Consider the following 24,883-nt stretch of genomic DNA (forward strand, 5'->3'; position numbering starts at 1 on the left):
CGTTTCAACCCTGTATGCTGACAAAATGTGAGGTGCCAAGAAAGTGAGACGATGACGGTGGAAGTAAACTCGCAAAAAGACAATGGGAGACAGGAGGAAGTGGGGTGAGAATCCTGCAGCGAGTGGCAGAAAAGGTGAGAAGGGAGGAGAATATTTAAAGTAACAATAAGTGAACAACAAAGGGGGTATGTGGGTGCACATCATCCAGAGGGAGCTGAGGGAAGAGCAGCAGGTGAATGTAAAGCGTGAATCCACCGTCTCTCACCCCGCGTCTGTGATCGCACTGTTTGCCTTTTCCTGCTTCCCTTGCTCCCCAGCATCGCACTTGTTTCCCCTTTCAGTCAATGTGAGAGAGGAGGATGAAACGCAATTAGAAGCAAGCAAATCACACCTAATCATATTCATATCAAGTTTTAATAACAGGCTTAGAAGCATGGAGGGGGAAGGGGAAAACATGACGTTTTGAGATGGCTGCAGTTTTTTTGTAAAGGTGAACAGGTTTAAAGGACACCTGCTGGAAAGAAAGAGGTCTGCAGAGATGGGGAAACAGATAAGGAACAAGGAGGAAAACATACAGAAATGAGGTGCCACTGCTGAGATAAACGACGAGAACATCACTTCACTTTTCTTCAGCCTGACTCCTCCTGCCTCCATTATGCTTCTGTCCCTCTTTGATCGTCTCAGCGAGGGTTTCCACCTGCAGACTCATGTCACCATGTCACAAACTCCCTACGATGAGGAGGTGAACATTTGGAGATACACGACTGATGCTATACCGACCTTATAACTGATAAAGAAGCTGTGCTAGTAAACGATACAGAAACATTTTTACCGGAAAGAAACAGGACCGTTTTACAAAAAGTATTGAAACTAGAACAAGCATTAATGATGTAGAGGAAATGTACAACTAAAGGTGAGGAAAAGGTTTCTTTAAAACTGAGCTGATGCTTAAGTCATGTTTTAAAAATGATGGAATAATACATCAAATTGGCTCTTCCACGTTAAACATTTGAGGTAATAGTAAGAACTGAAGAACGTAAAACTATGTGCATATACGTGCTAAATAATTTAGCATGTGTAGTATTGGAAGGTAGAGATAGGCAATGATTGTCAAATATTCAAATAGTTAATATAGTACACAAAAACAGGTCCCACAAAAGGATTATCTTAGGATCGTTCACCCAGCTTGAAAAGGGAGGGGATAATGATCTGCTTCAATATGTCACAGTACATGTTGGGATTCAAGGTTTCCTCAATGAACTGTAGCCCTCATGGTGTGGGGCAGCACTCAAGCCCCAAATCATGAAACTCCCACCACTGTATTTAACAGTAAGCATGACACACTTGTCTTTGAACTCCTGGTTCCTGCCACACAAGCTTGACACCATTTGAAGCTCATCTTGGTCTCAGTAGACCACAGGACATGGTTCCAGTAATCTATGTCCTTAGTCTGCTTGTCTTCAGAAAACTGTTTGCAGGCTTTCGTGTATATCATGTTTAGAAGAGGCTTTCTTCTGGGTTGACAGCCATGCAGACCAAATTTATGCAAGGTGTGGCGTATGGTCTGAGCACTAACAGGCTGATCCTCACCCCTTCGACCTCTACAGCAATCCTGGCAGCCCTCATACATCTGCTTTCAAAAGACAACCTCTGGATGTGATGCTGAACACCTGCACTCAACTTCTTTAGTCGACCATGGCGAGTCCTGGTTTAAGTGGAACTAGTCCTGTTAAACCACTGTATGGTCTTGGCCATTGTGCTGCAGCTTTGTTTCACTGCGTTGGAATTCTTCTTATAGCCTAGGCCATCTTTAGGTAGAGCAACAATTTTTATTTTTTAGATCCTGGGGGAGTTTTTTTGCTATCAGGTTTCAGTTTAACACAACTGCTCCCTGTTAACATCTGTCACCTTGTAACACTAACGAGTCACATGACACCAGAGAGGGAAAATGGCTAATTGGATACAATTTGGACAATTCCACTTAGGGGTGTGCTAAATTTGGTTGCCAGCAGTTTTGACATTAATGGCTGTGTGTTGAGTTATTTTGAGGGGACAGCGCATTTACAATTTTATACAAGCTGTCTACTTTACAGGGGTGTACTCATTTATGTGAGATACTGTATAGGGCGTATTTAGATTATTAAACTCAATATTTACTAGAAAATTCGAGAAACAAACAAAACAAAAGTCATCAGTAATCAAATAATCAGTAATCCAATATTCAAAGCTGAATATCAGCAAAAAGCTCCCACAAAAGAAGGCATTTGCAGAATAGAAAATGCAAAGATTTATCTCACTGTAAAATAATTGCTAACAGCTGACCAGTGTAAGGTGGCTAAACCTGTTTCAAATATATTTTTGCTTATTTCATCATGTTAAGCAGCTAATGTAGGTAACAAAAAAACTTTTACTCAATATGCTTGTGTCAACTCTGCTTGTCTTCAGAGGAAACTGCGGCAAAAAAGCTTTGACTGAAGCCAGAAACCAGGAGATTCTTCTTTTTTAAGAATAAATTGAATTCAGCTTTAAATCTGATTTCCATTTCTCGGTGATGTCACCTCTTAACTTATTTTGCTATACATTTTACCTCTTTGAAACTCATTCTTGACATAGGAATAGCAGCTGAAATTTAGCATCCTTTCTTTTTTCGCTTATCTAATTATATTCTAAGATTGCCTTCAAAAGTATTTGTTTGGTTTCTCAACATGAAACAAATTAGTTCATATTTGGAAAATAGAAGTAAAAATTAGTGACAGGTCATAGAAAATAGATGTTCTCACATCTCTGCATCCATCCATCCATCCATAGTTCCCTCTATCCAAATGGCAGTTGCCACTGTGAAATCTTCTGTAATTGAATTTGAGATGGCTCTTCTTATAAAGTCATTAGTTGAAAAATATCTCTTTTAGAGGGAGACGCAGAGAGAAAGGGAAATTATGAGGGGAGAAAAACAGGAAAAAGGGAGGAGAGCAGAGAGGAGAGGGGGTGGATAAAGAGGCTCTTTTGTGTCGAGTCAGAAACTCATTTTCTCCTGCGTGGCTGAAAAGAGAGAAGAGAGTAAAGTGTTCATGCCATCCCTGGCGCTCCCTCCCTCTCCCCCGCCGCGCAGCTCATTGTGACGGAGTTCGACTCCTGTGATCGCTTGAGACGGAGGGCGGCTGAAGGAGGAGAGGGGAGTAGAAAGGGAGCTTGTTAGCACATTAGGAGCTGGGACTACTGCTGAGATGTGTGTGTGTATGGCAATGTCTGTATGAAGAATGTGTGTTTGTATATTCAGTCCATGTGAAGGTGAATGCGAGGAGTCCATTGAACACATTCAAAGCCCAACAACCTTCATGAAATTAGAAAAAGAAATTTCAATGTCCTCATTTAAGCAAAGCCATTACCTCACAGCCTGTGTCTGCAGACTGCTGTGAACAAGAGGTGAGGAACTCTTTCTTCTTGAAGATCTGTCTAGATGCAGATGTTACCAACATCTGGACACACTTTGGGTTTTATAACCACAACAGAAAGTAGAAAATGATAAAAAAATAAAAAAATAAATACAATTCTAAACACGGCCTTGATGTTATTCTATGGCCGCTCAAAGCATGACAGAAAAAAAAGAAATTAAGACAAAGCAAACAAAACAATGGACAAGTATTGGCACATTTGTACCATCTTTTCAAGTCATACTGACCACAGAACAACTTACATTCTGCTATTGGCACACACAAGCGCACAATTAACAGATTAACGCTTATAGTCAGTGGTTAATGTTATCCAAAGCCATCTCTTAGGTATACAACTAAAAAGCTAGGATTAAATGAATGATGGAGAACTTGCAGACTAAGTTTCCTCACTATTTTCTCATTTATGCATTATTTACAGCTATTGATTCCATTAAAACTGCTCTAAATTTTTCTTTCCATAGAGGGTATTTCCAACTCAGTGTGGCCTGTGTATAGCTGTCCCTTGCTTGCACAGAACCCTTTAAAAGGCCATTGCTGCCATTAACTTTGTGTACCATCTGCCTGGTTTACATTTTCCCCTCAAAGACAACAGGAGCATCAATTTGCTTTTACAGCAGAATTACTGGATTTTAATCAATGCACTAAATTAATTCATGCTTTTGAAATTTTGCACAACATTCACTGACAATAAAATTAACTACAGGTCCTTCTCAAAATATTAGCATATTGTGATAAAGTTCATTATTTTCCATAATGTAATGTTGAAAATTTAACATTCATATATTTTAGATTCATTGCACACTAACTGAAATATTTCAGGTCTTTTATTGTCTTAATACGGTTGATTTTGACATACAGCTCATGAAAACCCAAAATTCCTATCTCACAAAATTAGCATATTTCATCCGACCAATAAAAGAAAAGTGTTTTTAATACAAAAAATGTCAACCTTCAAATAATCATGTACAGTTATGCCCTCAATACTTGGTCGGGAATCCTTTTCCAGAAATGACTGCTTCAATGCGGTGTGGCATGGAGGCAATCAGCCTGTGGCACTGCTGAGGTCTTATGGAGGCCCAGGATGCTTCGATAGCGGCCTTTAGCTCATCCAGAGTGTTGGGTCTTGAGTCTCTCAACGTTCTCTTCACAATATCCCACAGATTCTCTATGGGGTTCAGGTCAGGAGAGTTGGCAGGCCAATTGAGCACAGTGATACCATGGTCAGTAAACCATTTACCAGTGGTTTTGGCACTGTGAGCAGGTGCCAGGTCGTGCTGAAAAATGAAATCTTCATCTCCATAAAGCTTTTCAGCAGATGGAAGCATGAAGTGCTCCAAAATCTCCTGATAGCTAGCTGCATTGACCCTGCCCTTGATAAAACACAGTGGACCAACACCAGCAGCTGACACGGCACCCCAGACCATCACTGACTGTGGGTACTTGACACTGGACTTCTGGCATTTTGGCATTTCCTTCTCCCCAGTCTTCCTCCAGACTCTGGCACCTTGATTTCTGAATGACATGCAGAATTTGCTTTCATCCGAAAAAAGTACTTTGAACCACTGAGCAACAGTCCAGTGCTGCTTCTCTGTAACCCAGGTCAGGCGCTTCTGCCGCTGTTTCTGGTTCAAAAGTGGCTTGACCTGGGGAATGCGGCACCTGTAGCCCATTTCCTGCACACGCCTGTGCACGGTGGCTCTGGATGTTTCTACTCCAGACTCAGTCCACTGCTTCCGCAGGTCCCCCAAGGTCTGGAATCGGCCCTTCTCCACAATCTTCCTCAGGGTCCGGTCACCTCTTCTCGTTGTGCAGCGTTTTCTGCCACACTTTTTCCTTCCCACAGACTTCCCACTAAGGTACCTTGATACAGCACTCTGGGAACAGCCTATTCGTTCAGAAATGTCTTTCTGTGTCTTACCCTCTTGCTTGAGGGTGTCAATAGTGGCCTTCTGGACAGCAGTCAGGTCGGCAGTCTTACCCATGATTGGGGTTTTGAGTGATGAACCAGGCTGGGAGTTTTAAAGGCCTCAGGAATCTTTTGCAGGTGTTTAGAGTTAACTCGTTGATTCAGATGATTAGGTTCATAGCTCGTTTAGAGACCCTTTTAATGATATGCTAATTTTGTGAGATAGGAATTTTGGGTTTTCATGAGCTGTATGCCAAAATCATCCGTATTAAGACAATAAAAGACCTGAAATATTTCAGTTAGTGTGCAATGAATCTAAAATATATGAATGTTAAATTTTCATCATGACATTATGGAAAATAATGAACTTTATCACAATATGCTAATATTTTGAGAAGGACCTGTAATTCACATTAACTCATCTTTCTTTCAGAGCATAGTGTTTTAAATGCACTAGTTGTGCTAAAAGATGACAATAGATGCGCTATAACTAATGATATATCTGATATCACAGCAGTGTCGACATGTTTAGAGATCAATCATAAAGAATGTTAGAAGTTGAAAAATGTCTTGGGGGTTTTTTGGGTGATGGACTCACTCCATGATTGGGTTCGCTTGGGGAATCAATCATGCAGAACAGGGCTTGCAGAAATAACTTGGCATACACTTTCAGTTTTGATGGTAAAACATAAATTTTAAAGTTGAAAGCTAAAGGATCCTGCACTAAAATGAAAATATGTGGCTCTTTTTAACTCTAGAAAAGAATACCGTTTATTGGTGCTGCATAAGATAGGTTCAGTTTATATGCTCTAATCAACCTTATTTGCAAAGTTACCGTGTATAGTATCACTTTACTGTCACCACATGCATGCTCAGTATAAGGAATTGCCGCAAAACAACTTCATGCCTTTCGTTGGGATTCTTTAGATATATCAAAGCAAAACCCCCATCCCCAGACAAATTTTAAAAAAATGCCACCAAAGTGGGCAGTGCCAAGAGACACTGAGGGGCAATGCCAAGTGTGGGGATGAGTGGAGGAGGTTAGGCGGGGGTCTGGTCCGAAAGACGAGGGAAAGTGGCAGCTAGCTTTATCTCAAATATTGAAAGATGGAGAGTAAGCAGAGCGACACTGATAGTTTCGCCACGGATAGATGTTTTGAGGTGGAGGATTTTTCCATTTCCCTCGTCACCAGAGGTTAAGAGAATACCAAGCTGTACCGTTTGAACCAATAGGAAAATTCAACAAAATTCAAAAAAAGCCACTGTTCAACCCAAGGAGGGCAGAAATAAGACGATTTTAGGACAAATATTGCAGAATTAAATAAATTTACATTAAAATGTAAAAGATTGCACAATAACATTAAGATCGCACCCTTAAAACATCATTTATACAGTTTATCTGTGAAAAAAGTTGATTTGTGGTTTAGTTACTATTGACTGCATTGTTTTATAACAAGGATCCAACTGAATTGCATGTCATTGACCTTTGATCTGTCTAAAGGATTGTATTGAATGAACCGTTTATTTCTGAGTATAAACTGGATCTAATGGTCTTGTTAAGTGCCTTGAGATGACATTTACTGTGAATTGGCATTATATAGATCAATTGAACATTTATGAATTGAATAAACTGAATATTATGAAGGACACTAATCGTATCCTCAGAGTTAACACAAAGATTGATTTGCTTACAATTGTACGCTATGCTAAGTGGTTTATTTTAGAGTAATATTTAGCTAAATCCCATTTTCGTACTTTCTACTAAAGCCTTCAGAAACATTTTGCTGAGTGCAGACTCTTTGCGTAAAAAACCCATTCCAAATCCAACATGAGGAGCCTTTAGGCATTCCAAAAAGCCAGCACCAGGAGAGATCAGCTCAGCTCATCTTCCTAGGACTGACATGAGAGCGGACGGATCTGCTGTTGGAACCAAAGCGACTATCCCTCCAGTAACAGAGGAGCCGTAGTGTTGGAGCGGAGGAAGAAAACTGCCTTGTTTTACCCAAGTAGGAACACCACAATGGTCCTATTCCTGAAGTTTTGGTCAGGTTTGTTGGATGTGCAAACGGCTTCCAATATCTCAAGTCCTTTTCATTTCTCTTCCACCAATCCTCTCCCAAACGTTCCTCAAAATTATGAGCTTAAAAAATGATTTTCCTCTCAGAACATCACAATTGAACAGATGTTAGGTAAGTTTTAGGATTTTCATCTTTGTAATTATTAGAAAGAGGTTGCCTTCTGTTGCAGCTCTCTGACCACATGCAGTGTGTAATTTAAAATTACTTGTTCATCTTGTTAATCATTTATTTTACTTATTTAGGTGCGTTTTACTCTTACATTTTCTATCTTCATTGTTCCAATTAATAAAAAAGGAAATTGAAATTGAGTAGAAATCCCATCTTCTTCCATTAAGGGTGGAATTATTAAAAACTCCGTTAATAGGCGAGATTCACAATTCAGAACAAGGTTAATTATTTTTAATACGTAATGAGACTTTGATAAACAGTGAGACTGGACTTTGGGCATTGCAGTGATTTAAAGAAGCCGACAGTCAATACAAGGCTACACTATTCTAAGTGCAAATTTATAAAAATGTTAATTTTTTTGTGAAGCTGCTGCTTTTTATACGCATACAGCAGAACATACTCTCTAGTTAAGCTCAAATGCCAAGACAACTTTGTAATTTTCTTTTCTAGAGAGGCACAAAGTTATGTTTCAAAACAAGACAATCCTCTAAAGCTCATCTACAAGATACCTCTTCTTTCAGAAACACACAATCTCGATCAGCATCTCCCAAACACACACACACTATCTGTCCTCTCCACCCTAAGCATTGGAACAGACTACAGAGCGAAGGACATCAGAGGGATAATACAATTGGAAAAGCTTTGCAGCGTGTAATGATAAACCTGTGCTTGTATGTATGTGTGTGTGTCTGTGCCCAAAGGAACAAGCTAATGGGTTTATATCTTTCTGTGATAGCAATGATATGGAGGCTTTGTGATTTCATTACGAGTGTGTGTGTGTCCACGTACGCCAAGGATGAGGACGGTGATAAGTTGGTCTAATGCACTGCTTATTGTTGCCGAACGTCGCGCATGAAAGAGACACACACAGGCCCACAATTGCATTTACCTCCCACCTTTTCATCTGCTCTTTAACCTGGTGCAGAAGCAGACGAGGACAACACAGAGGTGATACATTAATTGGCCCCTTGTTGCACAACTATTTCACCTTCTGATATGTGTGTGAGCATACGTTTAGACGCTAACCCTCCTCCGTCACCACCAGGGAGCCCTAAAGCTGCCAACGCAATTACAATTCATATGCACTTAAGTTCACAAACACATGGCTTAAGTGCATCAAACTGTCACCAGGGCTATAATAACAATTCTCATATTAAGGAGATGAATCCTATTCTTATCTGCAGGCAGTTAGACAATATTCCTCGTCTACACGCATTTTTTTTTCCATATATACAAAATAAAATGGATCCTGATAATATAGAAATAAAAGGGGACATGAAGTAAAGCTGCAGCTGGATTACACATTTCATAAAAAGAAACGTGCAAACCTTTAAATTTATAACATTGAAACACAATTACAAAAACACAATTAGGTGGAGGCCTGGACTTTGAATAGGTCATTGCAACGTCTTGATTCTTTTAGATTTCAGCCATTCTGTTCTCAGTTTGCTGCTGAGTTTGGGAAAATAGTTCAGGTCAATTCAATTCAGTTTTATTTATGTAGCACCAATTCACAACACGTGTCGTCTCAAGGCACTTCACAAAAGTCAGGTACATACATTCCAATTAATCCTGACCACAGAACAGTGCAGTCAGATTCAGTTATTAGTTCCTGTTCATAACCCCTTTGGTGCCCACTTTCAATTGTCAGACAGATGACTTTACATTTGACTATAAAATACTTTGATATACAGACGAGTTCATGATCAATTCAGTGACTACAAAGGTGTCTGGGTACTGTGGGTGAAAAACACTCCTCTACCACCCTGCTTTACATGTGCTGTGAAATGTTTGTGTCTGATATTTTTTGACGTGCTAAAAAAGGCCAGTAGAGGATGAAACGGGAGGTTAAAAATCACACTGCCTCCAGGTTAATTTGATGCTCGGCAATTCTTTCCCCAATCCCAATGTCAGGTAGCAACATTTTATCCCTGCAAACAGTCTTTTTGGTATATATTTAAACCATCATCATTAATCTTTTTATGAATTATTGATATAAATGGAAATGCTAAAATCTCACGTGTAATCAAATACAATGTATATTACAATTTGAAAACTTTGTATTAGACTTTAATGGCATTTATTTTATTTCCCAGCCCTGTTTGGGTCAGTTGATGCTTATAAAATATGAAAGATTATGACCACAGATCTAACCAAAATAACTGAGAAACCTCCTTCGAGTAAATTATTAGTAAAATTATTTAATGGAGTCATACACACAAGGGTTGCAAGTATTCACATTTTGATAATCAAAAGTTTAAGAGTAAAGCCCAAAACAAAAAAACAAAAAAAAGTATCAAAAAACAGGAGAGTAACCACACTACTTAAAAAATGTAAATAATTTGTCTATTAAATTCTGTTTAAGCATGCTTGATTCAAATGTTTTTGGTAGGCTGGTGGGAGCATTGCTTTATTGTGGTACAGAAGGCTTCATGAAGAGCATCCATATTCTGCATTTTCAATGGTTTAGATCTGGGGAACATTAAGATGATCCAAAAGTCCTTTGTCAGGCAGGTGTTGTAGGCAGGTGAACTGCAGGGTTGCAGACAGGCCAGCTGACAGCCTTGCCGAGGCTCCACCCACAACATTCTGTAACTAGTATTTACCATTTCCATCTTCTCTGTTACTCTCCTCTTCCCTTCTTTCCCCTTCGATCTGCTCCATACTTTGCATAGTTTTTCTCTTTAGGACAGGTTCTAGATAATATTGTCATAGAAGCCTGACAGTGACACAAATCCACAAAATTAATAGGTTATTAAATACATTGTTACATGTGATCATTGAGCAAAGGAGAGGTCCAGGTGCTAGACTGTGCCTGTGTTTTGAGATGTGTTCCTCAGGCAACAGTTGCTGCACTGTTTCTTTATATCAATGTGATGGATCGGCCGCCTGATTCAGAGCGGATGGACGGATTAAAGCTGCGTATTTTCCTCTCTCTTCCTATACTGCACTGAGCATTCTTATACGGATTAATAAACTCAAAGTCAGAATTGTGTCAGCGGCCAACCATCTTTGTGTTTGAGATGGGGGTGGGGTTGTAGGGTTCTTCCCCCAACTGCAAGAACAATTAGGGAGAAAAACGGTTTTATTGTAACTTAAATACTAGGTTCATATTTTCCTTTACAAACAGGCCCATCAGCAGCCATTGTTGTCGAGTTGAAAGATCCAGTCATCACTGCATAGAGAAGTGCTTCACTTGAGAGAGAGGCCTGTTGAAACTTCTACACATGGCGAGGCAAGGATTGACATCCCTGCAACCCGTTAACGCCATTCTTTTATTTAACAAAAAGGCTGTCCAGATCACGATGGAGCCTCCACCATTGTGCTTGCAGAAAATAGTTTCAGTGGGATGTCCTTGTCATGCAAAACAGTTGAAAGCCATTTGGACTGTCCAGGTAAAAATATTCTTGGCGCTATTCAATCTCACATCTTTGGCGCTCCCTTACAAAATTCTAATTGGCAAGTGTGTAGCCGGGGAGGAAACTGAAGCGTTTGAAAGCATCTTTTATTGTTTAAGCTTTTCTCTAGCAAATATCGTCTTATTGTCATCAGGCTGCAATAATACTCAGAACTCGTCTTCATTTGGATGGAGGAGCTGTTTGCATCTTCGGATCCTCCTGCTCAACGCAGGTGACATTTTTTTTGGCCTACATTTTGATTTTTTTTGTCTCAACCCCTTCAGGATCTTTTAAGAAATTTAACTTGACAGTCTAACATAAAAACAAAAACAAAAAAAACACCCAAAAGCCTGGTTCACGCGATGATTTAGACTTTTAAGGCTAATGGTCTTAAACATTTGATCAGCTGATGTTTGAGTTGAAAGGCACATAGTTAGCCCACTCTGTTTCGTCGCTTTCTTCATTTTACATTTTGAAGCTCTACTTACAACTTTCCTGTAATCCACCAGCACTAAATGCAAATACTCGTAACTCTCCCCTGGTCTTAAGATTTTGATTTGGACTGTGATTGATTCACATTTCCTTACAGGAGGGTGTTTGTGAAATAAAGTTTAAATCACTTTAATTCACTGGAAAATTATCCTAACATGAACAAAATGGCAGCTGTTTTGCTTTATTCCCCTTCTGAACAATCTTTTCTAACTGTTGATTGATGGGAAACATTTGCTTTATTGCTGATGTCTTGCCACTTTGGCATCGTGTTAACACACACACACACGAACATAACCCTGTATGCTCCAGAGCGGCAACTGAATGCCCATTTAACATCTTTTACAAAAAGGGCTCACACCTACTAATGATCAATTGACAGCACCTAGCTGCGTTCTTCCAATGTTTAATTCCTTTGTCATATATTTTACATGTCATCTTATTAGCTTAGTAACAGCTGTTAATCATTACAGATTTAAAAAAAAAGAAAAATCAAAATCAAAAAATCTCCAGCCGTCACTACAGTTTTTACCGTCTCCACAAGACCAAAATCAAGACGGCCATTAGAGTTCATGACAAAACAGTTTGCTGTGCTGCACTTCTCGGCCTCTGTCATCTACGAGATCCCTTCTTGAATCTTAAACACCTTGTCACACAAAATACTTATATTCACACACAAAGAGCATTTGCGCACCAACGCACACACAACGCCACGGATTAACTTGTTTACCAGTCAGAGGGGGGTCTGTTCCAACAAGGTGTGATTGAGCCACTGATGGCAACAACTCATGTGTCTGCACAGCTCTCTGTGACAAGCATGAACACAGATTGACATTCGTCTCTCACTTAAGACAGGAAACATGTCTTAGGATTTAGAGAATAAATATGATATCAAGCAATGTTTTCAGAATTAACATGTAAGGCTAATTTATCCAAATCATAATGCCAAGTTTAGGATAAAGTCTGAGTTAATTTCATTTTCTGTTTTAAGTTGTTGAAAAGTTCAACTAAAAGAATAATGGCTTATAGAACATCATTTTACAATAAAGTGTTTTTTTGGAAAGCACCTCCAGGTCTGAGGACGTAGTCCTCAACCAGAAAAGAGTTTCCAGATTAGGAATGAATCGCCATCTCAAGTAGAGGAAGTTGATTGATGGATGGAAATGGGTTGGATGGATGTATTGATGGAATGACTTGTGGAGGGAATGATGTGAATATGGGTGGATTGGGTGGTTGAACAAAGGGAATGATGAATGGATGGATGAATAAATGGATTGGTTAACAGAATGAGTTGTGGGAAGAATAAAGGGTGGATGGGTGGTTGAATGAATGGATGGTAAGGTCAAGAATTGCGCCGCTCAAGGTGGCAGCAGGTTGGAGTAACTCTTGTTACTTTTGATTTATTCTTTTTTGGGACTCTTCCTCTTGTGGTGGATACAGTTGATTTGTTTTTGGACGACTGTCCTCTCCGGTGTCGGATGCTGTGCAGCTTGGAGGATTTTCCTAATACTTTTCTACTTTTGGACATTTGTTATGATGCATTGCCATGGCAACAGAGTTGTTTCTTACAACCGGGAGCAGCTGATTAATATCTCAAAAGCTCAAATAATACTTCAACTACAACTACAACTAGATTTTAAGAGAAACAGGAATAAGTCAAAAACTATTTCCATCATGGGAGAAGAAGTGGAGGTGGTGGAGGAGTATAAATACCTCGGTGTTCACCTGGATAACAGACTAGAGTGGAGATGCAACTGTGAAGCCATCTACAAGAAGGGACAGAGCTGACTGTACTTCTTGAGGAAGCTTAGGTCCTTTGATGTTTGCAGCAAGATGCTGCATATCTTCTATAAGTCTGTTGTGGAGAGTGTGATCTCTTCTACCATCATCTGCTGGGGAAGCAGCATCAGAGCCAGAAACTTAAAAAAAGCTCAACAAGCTGATAAAAAAGGCTGGTTCTGTTCTGGGGACTCCTCTAGAACCTCTGGAGATTATTGTGCAAAGAAGGATTCTTCATAAAATGAAGAACATTATGGAGAACCCTGAGCATCCTCTTCATGAGACTGTCCTACAACAACAGAGTGTCTTCAGTCAGAGGCTTCTTCAGATCTGCTGTAAGACGGAGCGCTACAGGAGGTCCTTCCTGCCCACAGCCATCAGCATCTACAACGTCTCTTTGAAGAAACCTTCATAATGAGCTACAACAACATTTAATTTCCCTTTGGGATTAATAAAGTATTTTTGAATGTGAATTGAATTGGATGGATGGTTGCATAAATGGTCAGATGCATGGGAGGATGGAAGGTAGGATTTTAATAGGAAGGATGAATGGATGGAAGGCAGAAATAGAGGATGGATTGAGTGGGGTGGATTGAATGAAGGGAGGAAGAGTCGGAAAGGAATGAAGGTGAGGATGGAAGAAAAGAGTGATTATAGGTAGACTATTGACTACACAATTATTTCAGATATCCAGCATATTCTCAGTGCAGGTACATTTAAATTACCCTTCATGCCAGCAGCCAAAATAAATTTTAATGCTGATCTACAGACATTTTTGATTTACTAAAAAAAGTGACCTAATATTCAAACAGATTAACACTACCACCTGTACACACAAATGTGTGACTTCTGAGCCGACTTGCGTCTTTATAGTCGGGTAGACAAAAAGCTTTCCCCCGAGGAGAATGGAAGAGATTACAACCCCCTTCATCTCACCACTTTCTTTTTGTTTCCTCTATCGACCAGACAGGAAATAATTACCCATTCCTTTGTCAGGTCCTTCCTAGATTTCTTGCCAAGATTCTAAAAAGATGCTGCTCAACTTCTGCCGGTTTCTCAATCACTACTCTAAAAGTTAAAAAAAAGCTCAGTCAAAAAAAAGCAAGATGAAGGCAACAGCAGATTTCTAAAGAAATCTGTTATTAGGCACTGAAGGTTGCAATAAAGTCTGAGGGAGATTATGGATTACATGGCCAAGTTTCCTTATCAGCAATGAGAAAATGTCTTCAGTTTTTTTTTAAGGTTCAACCCTCACCTTTCCACCAACTGTGAGTAACACACACACTCCTTGTCACACACAGCAGATTGTAGCCTCACTTGGACAATAAGCTCTATTGTGGGAGCTGTCAAACAGAAGCCAAGCAGGCCGCTAGCGTTTGGCTGCCATTTGTGTGTGTGTGAATATGGGGGATAATAGCGCTACATGCCCAGAGCTGCCATCATTTCACAGGGAATAGTGTGTGAAAGAGAGAAAAAAAGGCAGCCACACACACTGTAACACACAGACACGGCATCGCTATCATACTGAGCCATATGCTGACCCCAACCTCAGTGCAACTATCTCTGCCAATCAACTACTACAGACAGTGAAGTCCCACACTCTAATCCTGAGGGTGAAGCATATGCACAAACGGCATCATGTGCAGGAGTATCACTGGATAGGTAATGTATATTTAAAAAGTCATCCATACACAAACACTTGCTGGCAGTGTGTGCTTGTGTGCAGGTCTGTGTTTGTGTAGCAGCCCAGCATCTCTCCAACATTGTTCCCCAGAACCACAATCACCCAGAAGCAGATGGAGGCCTGCCAGAGACGCTGTGTGCATCTTCACACAGAAACAGAAGAGCAGTCACACACACTTACACAAACTAATCTCTGTATTATAAAACCACAACTCTGAATCAAACCAGAAGTTTTGTAGAAAACTGAGCATCAACTGGAAATATGATCATGTTAGCTTGAACCGAATGACGGCAGCATTCATAAAAAAGCAGTTATTACTACTCCTCAACTAATATTATAGATTTAATTTTTTAAGTGGGCTTACTTCTGCACTTTTGTCAAACATATTAGGATTTAAAGGATGTTCCACTGTGGTGGAGGACATATTACAGTTGAAGAAATAGTCCTGTGAATTATCCATGTCACACTCTAATTTTAACACTGTTTAAGCTGTTCTTTCTACATCATCATAATGGCTAAACCGGCAGAGATGGTATCTTTAACGGGAAAACATACTCAACTGCTGATACAACATTTTTATGTTTGCTTATAAAATGCAACTGTTTCTTATTTATATCATTACTTTTCTAAATTATGCTTGCCAAAAGCCTATCGTTTGCAGGGTTTTGTAGATTCATACCTTTAATAAAAACAGATGAAAAAAAAAAAAGAAATCACTGATTTCTCATGGATCACTCAAGTTGTAACAGATATTTAATTATTATTTTATATAAGATCTTAAAAGGCAGCCTTTCGGTAAAAGCAGTAAACATCCTCTACACAGTAACTGAGCATCTAAAAATTAGTTTTCCTTGCAATTTTAGGACAGCTCCTAAATTTTAGCACCTAGAGCAACAATTTAAATGCGATTTTTAAATCTTTATTTTCATTATTATTATAACATATCATTATTATTGCTTTATTAGTAATCATATTTTTATTTCTAGAAGACCCACATATGTATTGAGCTAAAATATTAATGATATAATAATGATCATTTTTATGGTTGCTGCTTGTTGGCACTAATTTACAGGTTGCATTTGTCACTACATAATAAATCTAAACATGAAAATTGTTTTAATCTTTGTTGAAAAATGTGTAATTAGCTGTTTTCAGTCTTATTATCTTATGTATGTCTATAAATATTCTTATGTAGCAGCACCTTAAGCTACACTGTGTGGTATGAAGTTGAATTGTTCAGATTTAAATTATATACATTATAAAGCCGGTATAAGAAATGAAACCAATCTATCACTCAGCGGGCAGCTCCTTACCTTCATCTGGCCTAATCAAAGGAATGCATTGGTGGTGATATGCTCTGCTACACTGAGCACAGGTCTCCTGCTGTGTTTGCACAAGTTATCAGAGGGCAGAGAAAGTTCATTAAACCTGGTGAAGTAGGCATTTTCATGTGGGGAGTTTTGGACTGGACCCTTCTTCCTGCAATGAGCTGATATTGTGAGATAGAGCTGTGCTCGCACACAGCTGCCCCGGCAGCCTGGCACTCCGAGTGCTTTTGGATGGCTCTAGTCATGGTGAATGAAAGATCAGAGGCAGAGAAAAGGCAGATGGACTGCCCCTAGGGCCAAAAGACGGAGAGAGGGAGGGAAGAGAGCAGACAGGAAGAGGGAGAAAGGAGAAGAAATGCCAGTTATCACTGACATACTTTGCCCCGCCAACATGCCCTTCGTCTCCTCTATACGAGCCCCTCAATAGGATCCCTCTTTGTCATGAAGGAGCACATTGAAGGACATCAGGCGCACATCTTTATGCAACACTTATGTGAACAATGTCACAACCTCTAGGTATGGCTGGTAAATGTAATTGATTATACAAATACAAAAAGCTCAACTTTAAGACGTTTAAAAGCCTTGTTTTAATAGTATTCATAGGATTACATGACAAACAAGACAGGTAATCTGTAGAGTAACATGCTAATTATCAACAGATTAACTCAATTTCTGTAATCTGACACCACCTGGTGCTTAATGATTTAATGACTTTTTATTTATAGTTCTGTAAACGTCTGACCTGCCTATTATAATTTTGGCAGATCTTGATTGCTCTGTGAGAGCTTTCTGAGCTTGACTGTGTTTAAAGTAAAACATTTACAATAAAAGCTTCGATCAAGTCTGAAAAGCAGCACCAGGTTACACACATTTCTTTCTGCGGCTCTAAGGGGCCACATTTGCCACACATATCTTCCCCTGCTAAGTAATGTCTTAAACTGCTACTTTAGATGTTGCAGAAATGACCAAATAATAAGTCCATGCTATGCTCTGCAGATCCTCTTTCTGTGTCAATGAGGCATAACTCACCATGGCATGGTCAATGCTTGAAGTAGCTCCAACCAACAGGAACCTAAAATATTTTCTGCTTAATTTAGGGCAATAAACTTTCATTTACACATAAACTTGATTGTTAAATATGGAAAAACGACACAGTAATGTAACAACAAATGTAACTTATTCAGTCCTGATGTAGTAGTAAACAGAATTTTACACCATTCATCCCCATAAAATTCTAATTCCTCAGAATTAGACCAAAGTATCAAATGTTTTTTGATATGACAAAATAAATGGTAAAGAAAGGAAACGATAAGAAAATAGCTTAAAGAAAATATTTGATTACCGAAACAGCTTTTGATACTGCGGAGACTGAACTGATTGAATTCTGAATTGAAAAAGCATAAAGATTTGTTAAAAAATTGCTTCAGGGAATCTTTTTTTCAGTAGCAGCTCTACTTGTCGTGATGCAAATGTTGGAAGCCCTTAAACAAATTACTTAAGTGCCCCTTAGAATTAATGTCACATTGAGGCTCAGTAGGAAGAGTAGTCGTCTTGCAATCAGAAGGTTGTGGGTTCGATTCCAGCTTCCTCCTGCCATATGTCCCTAACCCTGGGCAAGGCACTTAACCTCAAGTTGCCTACCTGTATCGGTGTATGAATGTGTGAGCGTTAGTGAGTGCGATTGGGTGAATGTGGCTCTAGTGTAAAGCGCTTTGAGCGGTCTGTATGACTGGAAAAGCGCTATATAAGTTCAGTCCATTTACCATTAGTTTTCATATTTCTGTTGGTTAATCTGTCTAGTTATTATTAAAACATTTTTATCAATAATTCACAGTTTCTGCACGTTTTTCATGTCAGAATGTACATTTTCAGCTTTGTCTAAATTCTGAAGCCATAGAACCTATAAATTCATGTCCTTTTTCAACTGGTGAAACATTAAATATGGATGGTTGGCTGGATGGATAACTAGTCAGACAATATGGACAAAAGGATGGGGAGGTAAACGACTATTTAGAAGAACAGGTAGATAAATAATAAAAGACGAATGGATGGAGAGACTGAAAAAGTGCTTCTGGATGAGTAGTCGTCATGAGGGACAGATCAGCCAATCAGATGGGGACTTGAGTTAATGTGACAGCACATCACGTTAGATAGCCAGTGATAAATGGATTCCCCCATGTTTATCATAAAATATCTCTGTTAGACATCACAAAAATCTTTCACTATAACCATAATTAATGATCCCATGGCTGAGGCTGGTTTTCACATTCAAATGCGCAGTAATTATTCAACTGACTAAATGACATTCATTAATTGGTCTTGGTAGAAATATTTTACACCTGCTGTCAGAGACATCACCTTTTACATAGACAACAACCACCAGCAAAGTTGTGAAAACACATTTTTGTTTAAAACTGGCTTATTAACGATGAAAATGAGAGTTTGCATTGAATTAATCTAAAGTCCGTTGAAGCCATTAAAGATTAAGAAATCTTTAGCTGAACAGTCAATTCTGAGGTGTGTGTGAACAACACCTGTTTAAGTTAAAACCAATATATACTTATTGATACAAATTACCATGACTACAAGGATGAGTTAGCTGCTATGGTTGGATAATAGACTGGACAAAACTATTATATTTATGAGTTAGGCTGAGTCCAGTAACTTTTCAAGCAATCAATGCATTTCCCTCAAATCTGCATTGAGATGACTTACATCATGACACGTTTACCTCTGTTTAATATTATGCAGACACAAGAATAAAAGAGGAATGAGGCTGAGTGGAAAGAAAAACAAAAAAAAAAACTCTAAAATTGTCGAAAACAAAGAACAAGATTCACTAAGGTCAAGAAATAGGAGTCAGAGGCATGCAGAGAAAGAACTAAAGAAGGCAAAAGAGGAACTTTGTGATGGATAAGAGGGGATGTAAAAGACAGACAGAGTTGGAGGGAGTTGAAGGATAAAAAGAAACAAAAAGAAGCAGAGTAGTGGTGACAGAGGAGAGAAGTGAGCGTAGCAGAGACATGGGGAGTCAATAATGACTGATTACTGTAATTCAGCCTGTCAGAGACATCGACCCGCTGCTTACCATCGATCAATACACACCGGGACTCTCACCAACTCACACACAAACACTGAGGAATACGCATACAAGACACATGTGTCGTCACATGCAGACCGTCACTCACATTTAAACACACAAGCTGTAAAACCGGTCCAAGACAAGAAAACATTAAGCTGCACAGATCTCTGCACAGTGAAAGTGAGTCACGTTACACAAACACAAAACAGGACATAAATATGTAAAAAAAAGATGCAAATGAGCTGGAAATCTCTTTTTTATAGGTAAGATGATTTTTTTTTTTTTTACACTTCTATACTATTTTTTCAATTATTCAGTTTATTTAGGGGTGAGCAGAAGAATAAAAGGAAACAGTCAAAGAAAAGCACAGTGAGAAAGACAGAGAACAAGGAGGGAATGACCACAGTGACAAAAGGAAAATGGGTAAAGACGAAAAAGAAAGAGAAAAGACCCAAAATATTTGCTAGGCAGATATTCAAGTCAGATGTGAAATAACTGATAAAAACAGACGTGTTTGGAAAGCAGCGTCCTTCTAATGGTTTTGCCCATTAGATGCACACTGAATCAATTTTTTAAATCCCAAACATACACAGGAGCAAATCTTTCATTCTGATTGGATTTTTGAACAATATTTGTTTGAAATGTTTCAGTGCCGCTAATCTTCACAGGAAAATACGTGTTTGAGACTTTAACAATGCCTTCATGAAATGCATCTTTAACTGTTCTCTTTCAAATAATGTGAAAGACACTTAGGAGGTTGGATTACCAACCTGGCTTTTATGCAAACTCCTTAAGTTAACTTTAAATTTACTGACATGAAAGGAATATAATGTCAGCGATCCCAGATGCACCAGAGACGTGTATTTCATTAAACTTGAATACCACTGAAATGTTTGCTTTTATCAGTAATATAATTAAAGTAGTAAAATTCACATATTACATAGATTCATTTGAAACAGAGTTCTATAATTTAAGTGTTAATTTCTCTTAATTTTGATGGTTATGGCCTAAATCTAATAGCAACCCAAAATTTCAATGAGACCAAATAAAAAGTATTTCTAATATAGAAATGATACGTTAAAGCCTATATAATCATGAAGAAGACCACAGATTTGACAGTTTTCCAGCAGACCGAGGTTGACCCCCTCCACGAGGAGGAGTAGACACATAACTCATTGCTAAAAAAGGTGGCTGGTCACAGACTGCTGTATCCAAGCATATAAATGGAAAGTTGATTGGAAGGCAACAGTGTGTCAGAAAACGGTGCATGAGCAACAGAAATAAATTGTGGCTGGAGACAGAGCTTCAAGCGCCACCACACATCTAGTGTTAAGCCACTCCTGAACCAGAAGGTCAGAAGCATCTTACTTAGGCTGAGGAGATAAATACTTTTCAGTAGGCTGATATTTCTGTATGAAAAAATATTTTTTATATGTATTATTTACATTTTCTGAGAAAGTGAATTTAGGGTTTCCAGTGGCTGTAAGCCGTAACCATCATAATTAACAGAAATAAATATTTGGCATATATCACTCCGTGTGTAATGAACCCATATGAATTTCATATTTTAAGCTGACTATGAGTTAATGAATTAATATTGGATTTATTGAATATTATTAAAATGCACCTGTCCCTACAAAGAAAAGAAAGAAAATCTGACAGGGGACATTTACTGGTTTAACCATGGGTATGCTGGGCTGCATGTATATTATAACCAGAACTCAAACAATTAAATACCACAGTTTAAAAAGTTACCACGAAGCAATCAAACGTTGCCATCTAAGATGAGGAAGCTGGCAGAAGGATGAAGAGAAAGACACATGGGCAGCATCATTATGAGATTAAATCGCTGGTACTGCAGTTTAAAGGGAGTTCTCACCTTGCAACACAAAGTGTGTCTTTAAATGTGCATTCATTTAAAAAACTGGTTGTGGATGCACTTATTGGATACATTATTTCACCCCAGGAGCGTTTGAACATTGTGAGTGTAATTATCAGTACGTGCAAATGTGGACACTTGTGTGGAGGTGTATATGAGTGCATGTCTGTCTGTAAGACCTCAGAGCAAAGCCTCTCATTTAGAAACTGAGCTACAGAGGAGATTCATCAATAAGTATCGACTTCTGGCTTCCTCAGACCGAACTACCATTACATCAGATAAGGCAAACTACATGCACACAGCAGTCTCTCTCTACCTCGTTCACACTTGGACACGCGCAGCAATACAGAAGAGACATACACTGTACCTTCCTGTGCACCGCAAAAATACACTTCAGACCAAATACAGCTCTATCACAGGCCTAAACCCCACTGGACATTGATTCTAGACTTTTACCTCTCACGCTGAGCTTTAAACAACATTCTCACTCACACAAACGTGCGAGAGGATTTCAACAGCACACAACAGAGCAGAGTTATTCTCAGAATTTAAACTAAAAAAATCCGAAGTCTCCAAACCATTTTTTTTGAGTACGCTGTTCACAGAAAAAGACTGGATATTTTAGAATCTTGAAAACCTGCTGATGACAATAAAACTAATGCGTTATCCTTCACTTTTATAACACTAGAGCTTTTGCAATAGGGAAACTGCTTCATTTTGCATGAAATTTAGCAGAATTTCACCATCATTCTTGTGTAAAAAAAGGAAATCAGTTTGTTTCATTATGGTAAATTCAGTTCTAAGCACAGATTTGTTTGAGATTAAATTCAGTATATATAAGAAGTGAAAATATCCAGTTGCATCCTGAGCATAAAGTCCTACAATTACCATAGCATGTAAATTTTATTTAACATAATGTGTGTTAACACTAAAGGTGGGAACATTTTGATGATTATTTAAAAAGTATATAGAAAGATGGCATTTTACCTGGAATAAGTAAATATTTTTTTGATCAACATATATGCAGCTGAGATCAAAATGAAGGCCATATTTAAAGATGAATTTCCCCTTAAACATCTCTGAGAGACAAATATAAAGGACTAAAGCACCCTGCTGAAAACTACTGGAAGTTACAGGAATATGATGGAAGATTGACTGAAGAGAAGGAAGACTGGGAAGGAAATCTCAGTCGCAGTGACCTACCTTTAGCTTTCCACATTCTGATAAACGAGTACCGGTACTTGAAAGGATACAAGTTCTGGTAGAGAGGAATGAGGGATTTGAGAGCTCGACTTGCATTGATAGCTGTGGCTCTGACCATGGTGGACAAAATCTTCATGTCCACTATGGCACCATCAAACAGTGGCCCAAAGAATGGCACCTGCAGACAAGAAAATACGTCAACAAAATGCAGCTTAAACATGAAACATCTCAATTTTGTGAAATAGAAAACAATCTGGAGGCTACAAGCCAAATGACTGACACAACAGATTTTTATAATGCCCAATATTTGATTCAGGCAATGGCTTTCTGATTTAATTCAATACTTTGCTTGTGGAATCCACCAAAGAGAATAACGTCAAGCTTTTATTAGGTTTGTTTGTGGACCAGGTCTCCAAGCCAAGCCCGCTGTGGCTGAATATATGTGCTTTCAGAACAACAAAGGCCATATCTTATCTTGCTTGTTCTTGGATTCAGGATAATTCAATATTTTTGCTTGCAGAATGAATGAAGGAGAATATGATTATGTCATTAGTGCTATGGTATCCATGTCATACAGAAAAAAAGAGAGCTTTTTATTGTGTTTGCTCTTGTTTGAAATAGAGTTATGCCATCAGTGCTGTGGCATTAATGTCTGTGGGTTTTAGACTGATACATTAACCAGATGAAAGCATATCTGTGTTTATCAATTCAAATATGAAAGCCCTGCACATTTACAGTCTAACTCCTAATCAACTTTCAAAGTCTTATAATCTTTACAATGTGAAGCAAGAAATATAGCGCAACATAGCGCTACAATAGAACATTAATACATACAAGTGTTCAATCCCGATCAATGAAAACCCCATTTTATTCCCCAGCTTCTATACTGTTTTGATCATTCCTCTCTTATTTCATAAACTGACACATTGCGTTTAGGATCTCATAATACAGCTTTTCACATTTTGTCACATTACAGCGTTAAACTTTATTGTATTTTATTAGGATTTTACATGACAGGTCAACAAAAAAGCAATGTATAGTTGTGGACTGGGAGAAAATCTGAAAAGTGTGGTGTGCATTCAGTCTTAGCAGAACCTTTTGCTGCAATGAGAGCTACAAGTCTTTAAGGGCACCTCTCTATCAGACTGCACTGATTCTAAATTTTATTTAGATTTGGACTTTCACTGGGACATTCTGAGATGTGAACATGCTTCGATTGTAGCTCTGGCAGCGTTTTTAGGGTTCTCCTGCTAGAGGTAAACCTCCAATCCAGTCTGACATATTTTCCCTCCTTTAAGTTTTCTTCCAGGGTTTGCCCAGTATTTAGATGCATTCATCCTCATATAAGCTCTGACTATATTCTTGGCCCCTACTGTAAAAAAGAATGCCCACAGGATGATTTTGCCACCAACATGTTTTACAGTCGGGATGGTGTGTTCAGGCTGATGTGCAGAATCTGTCTTGTGCTGCACAGAATTGTGCATGTAGACCAAACTATTTAAATTTGCTCTCCTCTGATCAATATATTTTTTTTCTAACCTAACCCTGGTTTAAACTTCTCTAGAACTTTATTCCAGACCTTTACCTGCTGTGCACCTTGGTCTTCATGACGCTGTTTGTTCACAAATTTTCTGTAAAAAGCCTCAGGTCTTCACAGAAGAGCTCTATTTATACTGAGATTAAATTACAGTGGACAATATTTCTTACATAAGCAACTTCTGAAAGGTAATTCAATTAAATAAAAACAATATATTAATCCAAAAAGGAATTAAATGTTGAAACTCACTATTCAAGTTTCTTTAAAGACTTGTTATAGATGGTGATGGCTGAGAACAGGAAGGACCTCCTGTTTCAGCAGATCTAAAGGAGCCTCTGGCTGAGGCTGATTAAATTCAATTAGTTTAGTTGAACTTTTCAATTGATTGCGCTGGATTTTATTTTGGAATATCACAGTGGAAAGTGCTGAGAACAAATTCACACCACACCTTTTAAAATTTTAACACATTGGAAATCCATAAATAATTTTTCTTCTACCTCATAATTATGAAATATTTTGGTCAGATATACAAAATTCAACTAAAATCCATTAAAGTCTGTGGTTGTAATGCGACAAAATGTGAAAAGGTTCAAGAGGTATGAATAGGTTGCAGAGTGGATGATTTAACCTTCTACTGCTGCCATGTACAAGAAGCACTGTTTATATATAATGGAAATTACAATTTCAACTAGTTTTAACTTTTCATATCTCAAATACATCCATAGAAACTGCATGGATGAGTGAGTTTGTTAATAAGTTTGCTCATAAGAATAATCCTTCAATGTAACCTAAACTATATTGAATTTACCAGCTAAAGTGATGATTAAATATGAATGAGTGAAGCAGAAAAAGGAAGAAGCAATCACTGGGAATTACTGACCAATCAGAAACATTTAACAG

At 38.5% G+C, this 24,883-nt stretch overlaps 1 protein-coding gene across 10 annotated transcripts in view; it reads right to left on the reverse strand.

Moving 5' to 3' along the window:
• Positions 1-24,883, reverse strand: part of ralgapa1 (Ral GTPase activating protein catalytic subunit alpha 1) — a 108,998-nt gene that overhangs the window by 21,844 nt on the left and 62,271 nt on the right. For all 10 annotated transcript variants that reach the window (XM_047393082.1, XM_047393086.1, XM_047393081.1 and 7 more), the window contains one exon: positions 22,497-22,624. In XM_047393082.1, the coding sequence (XP_047249038.1) occupies positions 22,497-22,624 (128 nt within the window). The remainder of the gene's footprint in view (positions 1-22,496; positions 22,625-24,883) is intronic.

Source organism: Girardinichthys multiradiatus, chromosome 19, assembly GCF_021462225.1.
Source record: "Girardinichthys multiradiatus isolate DD_20200921_A chromosome 19, DD_fGirMul_XY1, whole genome shotgun sequence".
Classification (NCBI taxonomy): domain Eukaryota; kingdom Metazoa; phylum Chordata; class Actinopteri; order Cyprinodontiformes; family Goodeidae; genus Girardinichthys; species Girardinichthys multiradiatus.